The sequence below is a fragment of the Polistes fuscatus genome, unplaced genomic scaffold (assembly GCF_010416935.1).
Source record: "Polistes fuscatus isolate 324 unplaced genomic scaffold, CU_Pfus_HIC Scaffold6, whole genome shotgun sequence".
Taxonomy (NCBI): Eukaryota; Metazoa; Arthropoda; class Insecta; order Hymenoptera; family Vespidae; genus Polistes; species Polistes fuscatus.
This window is the reverse complement of record NW_025113140.1, coordinates 2,315,173-2,333,424: the sequence shown is the minus strand read 5'-3', so window position 1 is coordinate 2,333,424 and position 18,252 is coordinate 2,315,173. Positions and strand designations below refer to the sequence as shown.

At 29.8% G+C, this 18,252-nt stretch overlaps 2 protein-coding genes across 10 annotated transcripts; both read left to right on the top strand.

Moving 5' to 3' along the window:
- Positions 1 to 4: 4 nt before the first annotated feature.
- Positions 5 to 2,623, top strand: LOC122523369 (restriction of telomere capping protein 5). The gene is made up of 5 exons (XM_043645058.1): positions 5 to 170; positions 434 to 811; positions 891 to 1,169; positions 1,378 to 1,871; positions 1,941 to 2,623. The coding sequence occupies exons 1-5, from the start codon at positions 6 to 8 to the stop codon at positions 2,089 to 2,091; spliced, it is 1,467 nt and encodes a 488-aa protein (XP_043500993.1). The 5' UTR covers position 5; the 3' UTR covers positions 2,092 to 2,623.
- An 89-nt stretch (positions 2,624 to 2,712) lies between these two features.
- Positions 2,713 to 18,103, top strand: LOC122523361 (zinc finger protein 236-like). Of its 9 annotated transcripts, none has more exons than XM_043645034.1 (19): positions 2,713 to 3,396; positions 3,534 to 3,649; positions 3,738 to 4,004; positions 4,086 to 4,220; positions 4,359 to 4,523; positions 12,075 to 12,206; positions 12,317 to 12,460; positions 12,571 to 12,688; positions 12,844 to 12,986; positions 13,074 to 13,272; positions 13,410 to 13,488; positions 13,586 to 13,721; positions 13,802 to 13,941; positions 14,031 to 15,593; positions 15,692 to 15,866; positions 15,953 to 16,065; positions 16,163 to 16,469; positions 16,543 to 16,819; positions 16,942 to 18,103. In XM_043645034.1, exons 1-19 carry the CDS (start codon positions 3,294 to 3,296, stop codon positions 18,063 to 18,065), a joined length of 5,436 nt encoding a protein of 1,811 aa, XP_043500969.1. In that variant the 5' UTR covers positions 2,713 to 3,293; the 3' UTR covers positions 18,066 to 18,103. The 9 variants fall into 9 exon arrangements, with proteins under 9 accessions (XP_043500969.1, XP_043500967.1, XP_043500973.1 ...); XM_043645032.1 differs by having other exon boundaries at positions 13,074 to 13,284; XM_043645038.1 differs by lacking the exons at positions 2,713 to 3,396; positions 3,534 to 3,649; positions 3,738 to 4,004; positions 4,086 to 4,220; positions 4,359 to 4,523 and adding exons at positions 5,943 to 6,051; positions 10,868 to 11,841 and having other exon boundaries at positions 13,074 to 13,284.
- Positions 18,104 to 18,252: the final 149 nt, after the last annotated feature.

Below are 18,252 nucleotides of genomic sequence, written 5' to 3'. Positions count from 1 at the left end.
TAAAAATGGGTAATCACGCGTCACGTAATATAAGCAATTCTCATAAAAAGACTGATGCAGATACAAATAATGGCAATACGCAAAATACAAACGCGGTTTCACGAAGTTCCTCTGGTAATGACATCGAACATAATTCTACACCATTTTTACCAATTGATAATCTAGCTAAGGTAATTAATTAATTAAATAATTAAAAAATTTGTTTCTTCTTCTCCATGTAGTAAAAGATGTGTATTTTATGTTTTCTTATTACCAAGAATTTTATAGCTATACAAAATTATATATATATATTTTTAATTTTAATCCTTTAAGGGGTATTTGTTATCAATTTCTATATTTAATTAATGATATTAACTCATTATATATTTTATGTTTATTTATCATGTAAAGTTATGAATTGTTACTTAAAACATAACCTTAAAATTTTTTCCAGATTTTATCGCATCTTACATATGAAGAAGAACATGTACATGGAGTTACGATGGGCATATTTGAGAAGTACTTATTTCCCAATTATCCTACATTAGCTAAAAATTTATTTACTTATTTGCATTACTCTGCTGAAGCAACTACGCCACATTTGACAGTTTCTATTTTCAAACAACAAGCAGAAAAGTTTTTATCTGTTATGAGCGATCAAACTATATTGGAAAATTATATAACAATTTATTCTAATATAAAAAGTAAAGATATATGCCCCGATCTACTTAGATCTTTACTTATGAATTGTTATCAACTGGCAATGGATAGTAGTGGAACTGCAACATGTATTTATATACATCGTGTTGTCAATGCTGTTGTCGTTTCATGCGTTAGTAAGATGTACTGCTTATTATTTTATTTCATTATCTAAACTAAGATATATAAATGAATGTTTTTGGCTATTTCAGTTTCACGGTAAAGATAGTTTGTCTGTGAGTTATGTTAATAATTGGATGTGGCATCATTGTCCACGTATTGTACATGGGCTGCATTGTTATGTAGTTCATGTGTTGACGACAGCTTATAGAAATGGTAAAGCGCTGTTATCAAAAGAACAACCGCAACCACATTTAGAAATTCCAACACCCGTATTGGAATGTGCTGATTGGTTTGAACAACCTCAGTCATTATTGCCTGTGAGCTATGTTTGGTTATTATCAACCACTTTACCACAATGTTATCTTCAGGTAATTTCAATTTATTGTGATTTATCAATCATGTATATATTTCTATATGTATGTGTGTGTACGTATATGTATAATATGTGCATATATATTCATAATAGGAATTATTTAATTTAGAGAAAAACATATGGCATACATACTTCTAAATTAAGTTTTTCTTTAATAATAAATACAAATTCTATTGGCGTTTCATCGTAGCCTTGTTATTTAGGCAAATAATACACCCAAGGATATTACACACGCTATTATAGCCAAAACTACAGGCAATATATGTCCTAAACACTGGACTTTATTATATAATAGTTCAGAGCATGGAGCAGGCGCTAATCGCTTTCTTCATCATGTACTAGGCTACAGAGGTCCAACATTGTTACTTGTAAAAGCTGCTGATCCAAAAAAGGATGGTGAATATTTCATATACTGCATATGCTCAGCAGTTGAATGGCGTGAAAGTCATCTTTATTGGGGTGATGAAGATTCAATGGGAATTCAATTAAGTCCAACTTATAGAGTAATAGAAAAAGGACCCAAAGTATTATACTTAAATACTGGAATTAGGGGTTATCCTCATGGCTTACGATTTGGAAGTAATCCACGTACACCACATATAAGTATCGATGAATCATTCCATTCAGTCAGTATCGCAGGTGCACCATATCCTATTAGTACTCTAGAAGTCTGGGGGTGTGGAGATGAAAAGTTAAGGTAATAATATTATATTAAATTATTTTACAAAATCAGAATGTAATGTATTAAATAGAATACATTTTTCAGAGAACGCCAATTGGATATTAAAAAGTGGCAAGTAAAAGAGGCAGAAAGACAAAGAATTGTTAAATTAAGTGCAAGCGATTGGTTAGATCATCCTGACCGTTATCTTCTAGAACTAGCAGGAAGAGCATCTTACAACGAATCTAATAAGTAACACGGATTACAAAACTGTATTATGAAACTTACAAATTTATGCAGGATTAGGGAATGAATATTTTTGTATATATGTATATACTGCTGAAGTTTTCTTCAGAAGAAAAGTGTACTTATTTCTTATGCCTATATGTGTATACATATATGCATATATAAGATTGCAGTTAGGATGTCCATTTACAATTTTATTTTTGCAATGTATGTACTTACGCACTTAAGCACAATGCCAAACTAGATTGTAAACAATCAGTATATGCCGTTTTATTTTAACGATTTTTAAAAAATTAGAATTAATGTGACTTTTTATAGATTTATGCATACTTAAAAGAAACTCCAATGTGTTATGATATACCTTTATGTACTTATGGTTTTTAAAAATTTTGATCGTATTAATTGTGACGTGTTAAAATGTACGAATATTTTCTTATTCATTATGTTTAACAATGGAAAATTTTCCTCTATTTTAAATAAACATCTAAGTAAAGAGTTTCTTTTTTAAGAAATGTCCTTACTTTTATAAGTACGTGACGAAACCATATTGTAAAAAATACTTTTTAATTAATATTCATATTTATATTATTATATTCTTATAAAAAAAAAACTTTATGTATAATTTATTTGGATAAAGGTGGATTTTATTAATAATAGATACAGGATTGAGAGAGAGAAACAAAGGAAAAATAAAAATGAAACTTTTTCCTACTTTGAACTAATTATATGTGCCGCCATATTATCAAATAACGTATTGTAGTATATTCATATGCGGTTGCTTTAAAAATTCTGTGCTCTGTCAAATAAAGTTTGTGACAGTAATATTGTTATTCATTGCAAGTGTTTGGATTGATAAATCATTATAGTATAGTGCGAACTCTTTTGTTTTGCTCATTATAGTTTCGTACACTTTTTTGCGTATATCATGGCGATCTATTTCATTATTATCTCAGCGTTCATTTAGAGGTTAACTTCTTTCTCGAAAAAGAAAGATAAATTTAATAATGATATTATGATTAAAGTAACGGTGAAATAAATGAGTAATGATAAAAACTCAACAAGTGAAATATTAAAGAGGTTCAATGCACTTTCTTATTCATTAGTTCATTAGTAATGAATAGACTCAATACACATAATCCAATGTAGTATCTCATGATATGTAGATAGATAAACATTTTTTACTTTAATATTTGTCTATTTATAAGTAGCAAAATGTTGACAGAACAAATTGTAGTTTCTGAATCATCGACTGGCGATGCATTACCATTAGGATTTATAACCGCTGAAGATGGTCGAACTCTTTTAGCAGTAACAGGTAGAAATTTATATTTATATTAATAAGAGATCCTATTATCTCTTATTGATTAATTAGATTTAAATAAACATTTTAAAAAAATATATATGTATATATTACTTCTTAATCGATGTTAAATAGGAATTTAATTATTACAGAACACGAAGATGGTGTTTTAGCAATAATGTCAACACCTGTAGCATTTATGCAGCAGAATAATATTATATCACCATCGTTAGTTAAAACCATAGATGGAAATATGATTGTGCATCCTGTATGTTCATTTAATATTTTGTTACCTCTTGCAGTTTATATAATTGTAAATATAATTATAATATAAATATTTTTATATTTTGTTGTAGCCTGTTTTTCAAATAACTATAGATAGTATTACTGGGATTCCACAAGGTGCTATATTACCGATACAAACATTAGAAGCAGTTCCTGCTGTTATGGAAGATGTACCAAGTTACATAGAATCTATAGTTCCTCCGTCAACAGATTTAGCAGTAAATAATAAAGAACAAAACTTTTCTTCCGAGTTAAATACAAATCAACCTACCATTCAAAAAAATAATACTAAGCGCAATCCTGGTAGGCCAAGAAAAAATGAAATCATTTCATCTTATGTATGTTATCTTAAATTTGTTATTAGTATCGATATAATATAAAATCAACTGAATTAAAACTATATATGTTTCTGTAAATAGAATGCAGATGATATGAAATGCAATGTCTGTGGGCAAGAATTTGATAAACAATCTCTATATCGGAAACATATGGATCAGCATGCAGAGGAAAAACCACATCGTTGTCCAAAGTGTTCTGCATCCTTTAATATTCCGGTAATTTATCATGAATACAGAAGAAAATTTATTAATAGATTACACATTTGATTTTCATTTCATACACAAATTATAATTTTTATTAGATACAGTCTATATTTAGCTACAGTCTAGTAATTTCATATAATATCATTACAGACGAATTTCACGCTTCACATGGCAACACATAATACTGGAGAACCAAAATGTCCCGAATGCGGTAGGAAATTTGCAAGAATGGCCAGTTTAAAATCTCACATGTCGTTGCATGTGAAAGAAGAAAATCTTTTTTGTACGGAATGCGAAGATGCCTTTCCAACGAAAGTAAGCATTTAGTTATTTCTTATTTATAACGAAAAAAAAGAAGGAAAAACCCCGTATATACTATTATATAATTAGTATTTAAAAATATTCAAATCACGAGGGATCATATATAATTTTGTAGTATATTTTTCTGTTCTCCTGGATACGATAAACGTGAATGCGTCACAAACAAAATCTTTCGACATATCAACGCGATTTTAAAACTACTTTTATTCAGTTTAGGTAAGGTCAACCCCTTGACCCTTGTGTTCTTATCTCCTCATTAAACTGAAATTAAATTGTAGCTAAGGAAATATAAAAGCAAACTCGTATTACAAAAAAAAAGGCAAAAGAAGGTAAAGATTTGATCTAGAAAAAAAAAGTCGTAATACTTTCATAAATGAAAGAGGAAAAGAAATGTAAAAATTAATAATTACAAAAATATCATTTCATGTTAAATCATCTTTACAATATTTGAAATACATTTCACGATCGACGTTCTATCCCGTTATTAAGATCGATAAATGAATGTCGTCAATTGCCATTGATTCAAGGATGAACTTGTATGTGCATTTGCCGCGTCTTTATAGCACATGCGACCGTGATAGGGATATGGACTGTAAAAGTGTTGCAAGTGGGCGGCGGGCGGTATATAACGTGGACACACATGTGTTATGCAACTGAATCGTATGATCTCATAGATCCCTCTCCTTCTCTTTTGTAGCTCTTGCATGTATCGTAAATTCTAAAGTGTTAGAATATTAGCTTACACTTATGCATGCATATGCGACGAGCATCTGCATACTTAGCGTTTTTCGAAGGGAACTTATATGACACTTTTCTTATCTCACCAACAGTCCAGTAAAAGATTAACAAAGACACCAAGATTCAAGAGTGAAGAGAAGATATGCTTGACATTATAGAAATATATAGAGAGAAGAAGGGAATACATAAAAATGCAACTTTTATTTTCTTCGTTATCGCGTGTCTTGATAAAAATAGAAGAAAAACTATAAAAAGAAAGGAAGATAAAGAAACATAGAAGTTATTGACTTTCTTATTTTCAATCCAACGATTATTACCGGTTGGATAAACAAATAGAACTTATTTATTTATCGATTTATTTTACGGTTGATCGATTCAATACGCAAATATTCATGCACCCGGTGTCATAGAGTGCATCGAAGCATAAGCTATAAACTTTTAAAATCGATCCACCAATCTGTCTTGTTAAAGAGAGAGAATAGTATAGTTACATATTTTTAGATAATATAGATATAGTAATGTAACATCAATAAAGTTAAGAATGATATAATTTATGGAGATCCTATTAACGTATTAACAAAAGTATTCTACTTTGATGTATCTATTAGTACAAAAGGAGGGGAAAGAGAAAAAAAAATTAATTGGAATCGTGGAAGAGAACGAGACTGTGGTAACGATGACGACGATGAAGCGATAGTTGTGCTCTAACAGTCAGTCAGTCAGTCAGAATCTGGATCTCGTGGGACGCGCACGTGTTTTAAACCGATCAAGATTTCAACAAATTGTTCTATATCTTTTTTTCTTTTTTTCTTTAAAATTTTATTTCTTTATTTATCTCTCACTTCCCCGTTCATAATTCTTTCCCTTCGATAATCGGATTTATTTATTGACTCATTAATTGATCAAGGTTTGTTTTTTTTTTTTTTCATTTTTGTTAACTTTGTCGTTTACGAATATTTATCGTAATTAAAAAGATATCTTGTTACCAATGCTATACCATGTAGTGTAATTAAAGTGGTGCGTTTTTCATGGGGACATTTAAAAAAGACACTAACACTATGGTGTGTTTTGTATGTGTTAATAATCCGTATATAAGTTGACCGTAAGATCATTTTCTTCTAACTTGGTCGAGAGACCCTTGAAAATTCTTAGAAGCTTTAGTAAACACTATAAATACGAAGAAACATTATCTTTGTAGCCCTCTTCTTATAAAGGCACACGTGTATACCTCTCCAAAGAGTTTTTCTTTTTTTATAAACAAATTTCTTATTTATTGTTTTAATCATATATCTATATCATCATCATCATCATCATCTCTCTCTCCCTCTCTCTCGTCATTTGAATTTTTTAATATAATATCGCGTTCCGCGATTTTAGGTCATTCTCACGAGGATCGTTCTCCTTTTTTTTTTTTTTTTTTTTTTTTATATTCATGACTATCGTTTCTCGGAAGAGAAGACCAGGGGTCGTTGGTACCAAGAAGAAAAATGTGTGCGTGAAACGTGCTTACGAATAAATATATACCAAGAGAGGAAAAGAGACGCGATAAAAGCTCTCGTGCACGCGCGCGCACGTGGTGGATGCTAAGAAGAGAAAAAGAGAAAGATAGATAGAGAGAGAGAAGAGTGGAAGATCGAGTCGGCTGATTTTTTTTTCTCGATGTTGACCATTTTTTTTCACTTTCTCTCTCTCTCTCCCCCCCCTTTCGCTCTCTTGTATTTTTTGGTCTCTTCTTTCACCTTATCGTAATGGTGTTTTTTTTTTATCATTATTATTTTTTTATTTAACAAGAAAAAATAGGACACGCGTCGTTGAGATGTTGTATTTAAGGAAGTTGAAGAAAAATTCATTCGGCTCTTTTTTTTTCTATTATTTTCATTAAAATAATATTATATATATATATATTATATAAAGCCCACGAATTTCTTTAAAATGGCCCCTTAATCGTCAACATTACTCGCAAATTTCTTTTCTTTTCGTCTCTCGTTTCTCCTACTTTTTCTTCTTCTTCTTGTTTTTTTTCTTTTTATATTTTTAAAAATTTTATTTGTTAATCCGTACCGCTAGATATACCGATTTGATAACGGAGGTTAAAACCAAGAACTGGTTTTGGTCCTTCTTCTCTTCAATCCTTGCAAATAAAAAAAAAAAAAAAAAAAAGAAAGAAAGGACAGAGAAAGAGAGAGAAAAAATGAAGAAGAAAGAACGACGAGAGGAATAAGGAAAGACTCCTCTCGTGCCAAATATTCGCTGACGTAATATAAACGAAGTTCTCTTCAAGAAAGTCCACCGACCTGTAAGGACTTTTTTTTCCAAGTCCTCTTTTAGGTTTCTTAACTCTTCTTCTTTCCTCTTTTCTTCTCTCAAAATGCTTATCATCGAAAATATATTTATCGTAATAATTGCTACAGATATAAGGAAAACATTTGAAAATTGTATTTATTTTATAATAAAACGATGACGTAAATCATCGGGTTCGTAAGTTAAATCATACACTTATTGCATCGTTCTATGGCTGAGATGATGTCAACCATATTATGATCGCAAAGACAATGACGAGTTAAAGAAGTTTCTCTGATAGTTTTAACTAAATTATTAAGTATCTTTTTATCTTTTTTTAATACATTCTTATAATTATTTACTTACTCAAATTGAATAGATTTTTGATTTAACGAAACCCCATATAAAAAGAAATATTTTACATTGAAAATTGTCAAAGTTATTCTTATCCGAAAGGAAGCTTTTTTTGGCGGGGTGGGTGAGGGTTAAACTATATTTTACATTTTCGACTTATTTCTTTCACGATGAATCACTTCCTGTTTATTGGAACACTCTGTATTTGCAACGTATTCCGTTTTTAACATTAGACAGGGCAAACAAAGGATCGTATAACTTTCGTTATCGTTATTTTAGATTGACGATCTCAAGTTACCTTTATTGATGGTAACTCAATGTACATAGGTAATAGGTAATAGCCAATAGAGAAGTGTATAGGTAATTTGAATAATCTATGGGGGGGTTTCGCGATGGCGCATGATTTTATTACTTCCTCGCAATATCTATTTCTCGATAGTATAATTAATTATGGTTTGTTCGATTAAATAAAACATTCATTATAATAAGCAATGATTAAAATCATGGCAGCCAATGTTGGTCACATTTTTTTGTTTTTTCTTCATTAATTATTTTATTTCTTTTTCTTTTTTTTTTTATTTAATCGAAACGACGACGCGGCTGTCGGATATGAAAAATGAGCGAAAGTTTTGGAAGTAAGAGTGAAGAGAAAAAAAAAGAAAAAACAAAATATATGTATATACATATAAAATAAGAACACGAGATTCGAATACGCGCATTACAAGTCAAAGTGGACCCCCCCCCAGGATAATACATTGCGAGTGGTTGCGTGTAACGTGAAATATAACACACTTCTTTGCATATACACACACACACACACACACACACATACACGCGTATTTTTATTTTTATTATTTTTATAACTGTATAATACCAAATATGGAAGTATGCGAGATTTATACTATGTCAGTAAGACGTATGTCGATCTAACTTCAGGTTTATAGGTTCTGTAATTTTTTTCTTCAAATCGAAATAAGTTGAAGATCTCTGTAATCGTAAGTAAAAAAATTCAAACAATTATTTTATCGCTTAATTCGTAATAATTATGTAGATCATTTCTATATCCACGAATCGTGGAATAAATTAATTGTTGTTCTTTTAATTTTTTTCGAGTTAAATCATTTTTTTTTTTTTTTTTTTTGTATTAATCACCGGTTCAATTGTAATGGAAAAAATATGAAAAAATAGGAAAAGGATGGGATAAGGGAAATGAGGTAGTGGTAAAAATAGTATCAAAAAAATCTCAGTTGATAAGAATGAGAGAAGATTCATATTGTTCCCGGTAACGTTTGCATAGGCGAAACGAGGCAGTTTGACACTTGACACGACAATTATCCATGACTATAATTTGCGTCCACTTTGTCCTCGTTTTGGCTACCGGAATCAAGAGAAGGCGATCTTGATTCCGTCATTTTATCATAGTTCTTCCAGTTAAATAACCGTATTACTGTGTTACGTACATTTTCTTTAGAACAGCGATGGCGAATTTTTTTGTCGGCCGTGCGTCAGAATCAAATCAAACATATATTTTATTTTTTATTTCCCTCCCTAATCGTGAATTAAACATTTCAACGACTGATAATTTATCAAAGTATTTAACAAAAAAGAGATAACAAAAATATTCTCTATATTAAATTATTGAATCAATCTCTACAGAAATAATTTTGTTTAAAATTAGCGCGAAATTTGCCGGTTGCTTTTGCGTTGATAATTATTCTTTTTTTTTTTTTAAATATCAGAATTGTTTTTTTTTTTTTAACAATGTTACAAAAGAGAGTATCTTTGGATTCTAATTATTATTATGACATAATAATAATTTTCTATTAAAATATTTAATATAGATCATTTTTACTCTTTTAAATGTAATTTAAAAAAAAAAAAAGGAAAAAAAAAATTGATAAAACAAATTTACGAATCACATTTATTTCTTTCGTAAAAAGTGAACTCTACGGGGTCACGAATTCGCCATTGCGCTGTTATTCCTCTTGAAAATTTCGTCTCGCTTACTTCTCAAAGGCGTGTAATAAAAAGATTTGAAAATGATGATGCGTTTATCAGTCTTGTCTTCGTGAAAAAAAGGGTGGGCGATCTATCGGATACTACTTCCTCGCTACACGTCCGTGAACGCGATAAATATACGGGTTTATCTCTTCTTTCACGATGAATTAATCGACGAGAAAAAGTTCTATTTTATTTGTGTGTGTGTGTATCGTTCTTTAATTCATTTCGTTATATTGGGATAAAGAGAAAAAAACAAAAAGAAAAGAAAGAAAGAGAAAGGTGCCTTTATCTTATCACATCGTAAAAATTTCTTTCGTATTCGAAAGATGGGGAGAAGAAAAAAAGATCATTGATTATTATTATTATTGTTATTATTATTCAACATTTTTATAATGTAAAATGAAAAAAATTATATACGCATAAAGAGTTGTATCTTTGTTTTTCATTTTACCGATGGAATTATAGTATGTATTTTTAATTTTAAAAATTCTTCGATTAAAATCCCAAAGATCTAAGGAAGGAAAAGAAATAAAAGTAAAAGTAGAAGAAAAGGGAGGAGAGAGAAAGAGAGTAAGAGAGAAAGAGAAAGAAAGAAAAATAAAAGGAGAAAGATTGTTCCTTCTTGTTAAAATCTAGCCGCGATACCGCGATTCAAATTTAGAAGTCTTTAGAGAAACGAGACGAGTATATCGATTACGACGAACATAAACCAAATTTCGTAAACTTAACTTCCGTCTTACTGCTTTCCGACTGACTATGCTGTGTTAGAACAGTTTCAGCAACCTCGAACGATACTTACCACACATGTTTCGTTCTTTACTCCGTTTTTTTTCCTTTCTTTTTTTTACTTTTTTTTAAATCATATCTTTTTTCGTATAAGATTATCCTATAAAAAAAAGGATCGCGATATTGAATGATTTGTTTGATTACATTTTAAGTGTTTGTTAAAATGTTGTTTGTAAAAGTAAGGAGATAGAGGAAGGATAAAAACAAAAAATAAAAAAAGAAAAAAGGAAGGAGGAGAAGAAGAAAGATTACCGTGTTTCGCACATTGAAACGAACCCACGAATGGGCTACAACTTGCAAGAAGTGCAACGTCCTCCTTTAAGGATGCAGCAACAGCAACAGCAGAAGAAGCAGAAGAAGCAGCAGCCACAGCAGCAGGAGGTGCGAAGCGAGAACTGTATAAGAATTAAAAGAAGTAGAAAGAAAGATTTTATTATTCGAGGATTGGAATCGTAATCTAACAGAAAAAGAGAAAGAGAGAGTGAACTTCGAAGTTAACGCGGAGGCGGTAATAACTCTGATGTTCATCATTTTTTTTATACCGCAAAGCCAACTCCCCTATCATCGAGGATCGATGATCTCCGAAGAAGACTATTTTCTATTTAATACGTTTTGTGTTCATCAAGGTGTTCATTGTTATTTTGTGTTTCCTTTATCTTTTATTACGAGATAGAAGAAAAATAATAGGAGACAAAATTGATAAACTATAAACTTTGTGAACAAAAGTAAAATGCAATGATTAATAATTCTCATTGCATATTTAATTATTGATTGTGTTCATATATAATTGTTAATATAATTATTTATATGGATTATTATTTATATATTATTGCATGCATATACACGCACAATATTATATTACTGCCACAAGTGATTATCATGTTCTTCCAATTGGACTATAAGTTTTTATAATCACATCGCGAATCTATAAACGAGAGTATCATTTAGTCAAATTTATATACTTTCTCGTTTTTTATATACATATATATAAATATATATATATATACATACGCATACACATATATGTTTTATTCTGGAGAAGTATATCTTCTTCATAATGTCGTTCGCCGTGGACTGCATCAATTTTGCTCTCCTACTGATCTGCACTCGTGTCTTTCATCTCGCTCTTGGAATCGGTGCACAGTATTATAAGGTACATCGGTTTTTTGTTTATAGATATATATTGGATCTTATTAAATTATATTTATCAATCCAAGAGAAGGTTTTAATTATTTAACGAATCGTTGTATAATGTATATTATCTCTCGTTAACAAATTTTTAATATAGCGATATCTTATTTATTATTCTTTTTATTCTTTCTCTTTTTATTTATATTTATATAATTTTTTATTTCTTATATATATATATTTTATTTTTTTGTTAAGGCTCAATTGGATGCACACTTGAAGTTACATGGGGAAAAATCATTGACTGAGGAAGTAAGAAAGTGTAAGATTTGCAATAAACAATTCGTGCAGTCAGCTTTATATAGACTTCATATTCGTGAACATTACAAGGTAAGAGTTTTTCTTTTCTTTTTTTATTTATTTATATAAGACAATGATTTATATATATATATATAAAATAATCATAATGTTATCTTATTTTGGATGATTTTTGCGTACAGCTACGGACGAAAATCGTCAAACAGACGAAAAAAGGAACGAAACATAAGATTATGTATAAGTGTACGATATGCTTGAAATCGTTTCAAAAACCTAGTCAACTGATGCGTCATATTAGAGTTCACACGGGAGAGAAGCCTTTTAAAGTAAGCATATTTTTTTCTCTCTTCGGAGAATTTGTCTTCTTCTTATTGTTAACCAAACGATGCAAATATTTATTAACATTATGTTTCTTTTTTTTTTTTTTTATTTACAGTGTAACATCTGTAGTAGAGCATTTACTCAAAAAGGTTCTTTACGAATTCATATGTGGCAACATGAGGGTATCAGACCTCATACATGTACTCTTTGCAATGCAAGATTTAGTCAAAAAGGTAGGATTGTAATTAACGTAATGTATCTATTAATTTAATCTAACACAAGTAATTTGAAATATTAAAAGATATATTTTTTATCGCGAGCTGTTTTAATAATTTTTCTTTTAATCATTCTAAAATATATATCTATTTCTTTATAAATATATTTTCAGGAAACCTAAATGCCCATATTTTAAGGGTACACAGTGCTACTGAAGGAGAATCAATATATGGATGTACTTATTGTCCTTGTATTTTTAAAAAACTTGGCAGTCTTAATGGTCATATGAAAAGAATGCATTCGAATGTGACAGAAGTAATTAAAACATTATAATTAATTAAAATATTATATATATATATATATTATTTGAATCAAATGGAAAATATTTAATATTTTCTTTAGGAGACAACATCAAAATGCGAAACTTCTGCGGAGGCTGATATGCGAGCTACAGTTGATAGTGTCATATCACAACTAGCATCCTTGGAATCTGGCATTACTAATGTAGAAAATTCTACTCAATCTGTAGCTACGACTGAAAACAGAACTGATATTTTACAGGAAGCATTAAATAATAGTGGATTGCCTAGTAAAGAAAAAGGTCCCACTAATGGTATTATATAATGTATAATCTTGTCGATGTGTGCAAATTTTAATAATATGTTTTAATTTTTTTTTTATTGTATATTTTTATATGTATATAAATATATATATATTTATATTTATATTTCATTTTAGAAACAATAGACTCGAGAAAAGCAGAAGCAAAAACAACATACGTTACATTATTGGATAGAGCACCAGACGGCACAATGAGGTATAATTATTTATAACGTTTTTATTTGCTTTTACGTATTATTGTATTTTTATCTGTAGTATTTTGTATAATTATATATATATGATTGTTGCTTCAGAAAATATTTAACAATAAAGCAGCGATGTATAGGAAATATACGATGGTATGCATGCTCTTTCTGTCACAAAGAATTTAAAAAACCATCAGATTTAATACGTCATTTAAGAGTACATACTCAAGAAAAACCATTTAAGGTAGGTTTTAAAATGTTTCAAATTTTACACGTTGTATAAAAATAATATTATTAATATGTTTTATATTTAATGTATTTTAGTGTTCTTATTGTGTTCGCTCATTTGCATTAAAATCAACGATGATTGCACACGAACGTACTCACACTGGTACCAAGAAGTATGCTTGTGGTTCGTGCGATAAAACTTTTGCATGTCATAGTAGTCTTACTACTCACACAAGGTATTTTATACATTGGTTTATACAATTAATATATGTATAATTATTAACATTAATTATTATTAAACGAAATATATTTTAATATATTACAGATTACATACAAAACCACATAAATGCACTGTATGTGATAAATCGTTTAGTTCTAGTGCTGTTTTAAAAAGTCATATGAAAAGTCATTCTAAAGGAAAATCAAATATCTCACCGGAAGCAGAAAGTCTAGTACCACAAATAGTTTTACAAGAACCATTAGTTATTAGCGATGCTGGCAATAAGATCAGCGTGGCGCATGTACAATCAAAACAAAAGCATGTTTATGACAGTGCAGATGTTGCAAGACCACACAAATGCTGGGTATGTCATGCAGCGTTTAGAAAAATTAGTCACTTAAAACAACATTTTCGCCGGCATACTGGAGAGCGTCCTTTTAAATGCACAAAGTGTGATAGAAGATTTACATCTAATAGCGTTCTTAAGTCACATTTGCATACACACGATGACGCAAGACCATACAGTTGTACCGTATGTAATACTAAGTTTTCTACTCAAAGCAGTATGAAGAGACATTTAGTTACTCATAGTAACAAAAGACCATTTATGTGTCCTTATTGCCATAAAACCTTCAAAACTTCAGTTAATTGTAGAAAACATATGAAGATACATAAGCATGAACTCGCACAGAGACAGTTAGAACAACAAAAGAAACAACAACAGATAAAGGATGTACCAAAGACATTAAATAAGGATAAGGGAACTATTTTACCAGAGAATATAGCACTTTCAGAGGAAATGGAAGTATCATTCCAACCACAAATGGCACCTGATTTTGCATTAGCTTTTTCCGATCAATTTCAAAATATAACTGATAAAGAAAAAACATTTTTAACTACAGACAGAACACAGCCAGTTATCAATCCAAGTTTGTCTACAAATTTGTCTACAATTGAAACTAATAATTTAACAACATCGCAAACTTTACACACCGATGAAACAGCCACTATTACAATTCCTAATTATACAGGGGATCAATCGCTTACACCTGAAAGTATACGCGAAATAGAAGAAACTTTTAATCAACAATTATTTAATATTGGAATGAATCTTGGTTTAGGAAGCAATCTCTCAAGACCTGTAGATGATACAAACGCAAATACTCTTGAACAAAGAGAACAACCTGTTCTGAATATTATTTATGATAATAATAAAAACTTGGAGTCATCTGTTAATACGATGTTCTCATCACAATTTGACTCATTTGATATTAGCCAGATAACATTACAACCTGATTCTGAAATAGACATTGGACTGAATACAGACAATTCTGCAAATATAGCAAATATTTTAACTAGGTCTATACAAGAGAGACAAGAAATAAACACTATTGCTATTGAAAGTAATACAAATGACAATCACATTAAAACACCTAAACAATTAATGATATTGGATTCCAAACAAACTGGATCCGATGCCTTAAAACTGCCACAATCTTGTCCAAGATATCCGAAAGTTGTAGTTAAAGCAGATACAACGGATACAACAGATATAGAAATGATGAATTTAACAAATAGCACTGAAATACAGATGATAAATGATTGTAATAAAAAACATCAAGAAAATATCGTATGTCACGAACATGAAAATAATACTTTGCATATAAAGTAAGTTACATTAGATATTTAATGTTACTTATATAATAATTATATATTTTTGGAAATGTGAAAATGCATGTCTATACAATTATAATTATTTCTTATAGATGTGACTTAAACAACGATAATTTTCAAGATACATTACAATTAAATGCTCATTCAAAGTTACATTCCCCATCAAATATCATTTATACAGATATTAATGGATGCAACATTCAATGTGACTCTTTACTTCAATGTCATATTTGCAGTGAACAAGGTTTTACTACAGAAGAATTAAAGGTAAAAAATATCAAATATTATTTTAATTATGATTGATTAATACTAGTCGATGTAAAAAAAAAAAATTTTTATAATCGTATCATTAGGAACATTTACAAACTCATCGTGGAACAAAAGGCTTCCAGTGTACAATATGTTTTCTTAAATTTTGTACTAGCGGTGGACTTAGCAGACATATAAAATTACATAAAAATAAAGAGTAAGTATTTATTTAATATTGTTATCATTAAAGAATATTAATATAATAAATTGTACTCTATTGAAATTTAACATTTTTGTTTGTTTAAATAATATAGACAATGGAAGTGTACAATTTGTCAACGAGGTTTTGTTAGCAAGGTCCAGTTGAAATCTCATCATAAAATGCATTTTAATAAACTTAATTTTAGCTCATTAGAACCAGACAGCTCGCAAAAAGAAAATATGTCTATTAATACAAGTTTTTCTATCGATTCTACTTCAAATAGTAAAATCTCTTTTGATGACAAAACTTCCTTAGAGGAAAATATTTCTTTAGATGATAAAATGGGTACCGATTCATCAGTGTCAGAAAAAGTTCTTTTAGACATAGTTGCAGAAAAAAAAATCATGGATCAAATAAGTGTAAGTAATAATAAAATTTATTATATGTATGGATCGAAACTTAATTAAACAACTTGATGAACTTACGATCTAGGGTGGTGTACAGAAAAAAGAAACAAAGCAATATATTAATAAATGTAAATACTGTCCGAAAACATTTCGCAAACCAAGTGATCTTATAAGACACATTCGGACACATACTGGTGAACGGCCATACAAGTGTGAACATTGCAATAAGTGTTTTGCAGTGAAATGTACATTGGATTCTCATATGAAAGTACATAGTGGCAAGAAGACATTTTGTTGTCATGTTTGCAATAGTCTATTTGCTACAAAGGGCAGTTTAAAGGTTCACATGCGATTACATACTGGTATGTAAAAATAATTCATTAATTTTATATAGATATATATTAGGTTGTGTCCCATAAATATAATTGTCCCCGAAATAATTATAGATGTCTAAGATTATTTTTTTACAATAATTTTTGTTTAGGTTCCAAACCATTCAGATGTCAGATTTGTGATCTAAGATTTCGAACTTCTGGTCACAGAAAGGTACATTTATTAAAACACGCGAGACAACACAAAGGTATAACAAAACGAAAACCAAAGCACATGAAAGTTTCTGCCGTAGCTGAAGCAAGTCTTGATTTAGAGAAATCAGTTGAAGGTGTAGTGCATTTAGTAGCAACTGATAATGATGTATCTACATCGTCAAATGTTGATTATTCAAATCTTGATACAATTAGTATCGATACTAATAATTTGGTCAATCAGATTAATTTGAATAGCGAAGCGATGATATTAAATAATAATTCGATAGTATTAAATGAGAATAATCAATTAGTAGCAAATTTGCATTTCTTATTAGCAAATGGATATGTTACTATTCAAACGGATGAAACTTCACCATCGCAACCACCACCACCACCACCACCACCAGTAGCAGCAGTACCACCACCATTAGTACCTATTTCTAATGCAAATGTTATTCAGAATGAGAATAAATTACCAGAATTTGTTAATGCTACATCTATACAAGAATCTTATATTGATACGAGTGCTAAACACGTTGTTATTACAAATGAAGCATCCGCAAGAGCAGCCCTTCCAACCAGTCATGTTTCAGTAGAGCCAAATATAGATATCAATATAACACAGTTAGAATATACAGACACTACACCAATTAAAACAGAAGAGACAATGAAGAAGCAAACAAATAAGAGCAATTCATCAAAACAGAGAGCATGTGATATTTGTGGAAAAACATTTATGAAGCCATACCAAGTAGAGAGACATAAACGAATTCACACAGGTGAACGTCCATTTAAATGTGAATTATGTACCAAATCATTTGCCCAAAAGGCAACATTACAAATGCATCAAAAACACCATACAGGTGATCGACCACACGCTTGTCCATGTTGTGATTTTACTTTTTCACAAAGAGGAAATTTACGAACACATTTAAGACGTGTTCATCGATTGGATCTTGTCAGTGCTAAAAAGTTAAAATCAAGTCAACAAGTTTTAAGTGCTAAATTAATACAAAATAATATAAGTGAAACAAAAATTTTAAGTTTAGATGATATTGCCTTTGTCCAGTTTGTAAAATAATCATTTTTAAAAATAGAATAACATTTTCAAATGCTAAATACGCTTAAACTCCTCTAATCCTGTCTGAGAAATCAGGTTGATTACTTTTCACTGCTCTAATTATGAAAGATTAAAAAAGGAAAAAAAAAATAAATAATATTAGACTGATCTCTCTTTGTCTTTACATTGAGAAATTTTTTAAAACTCG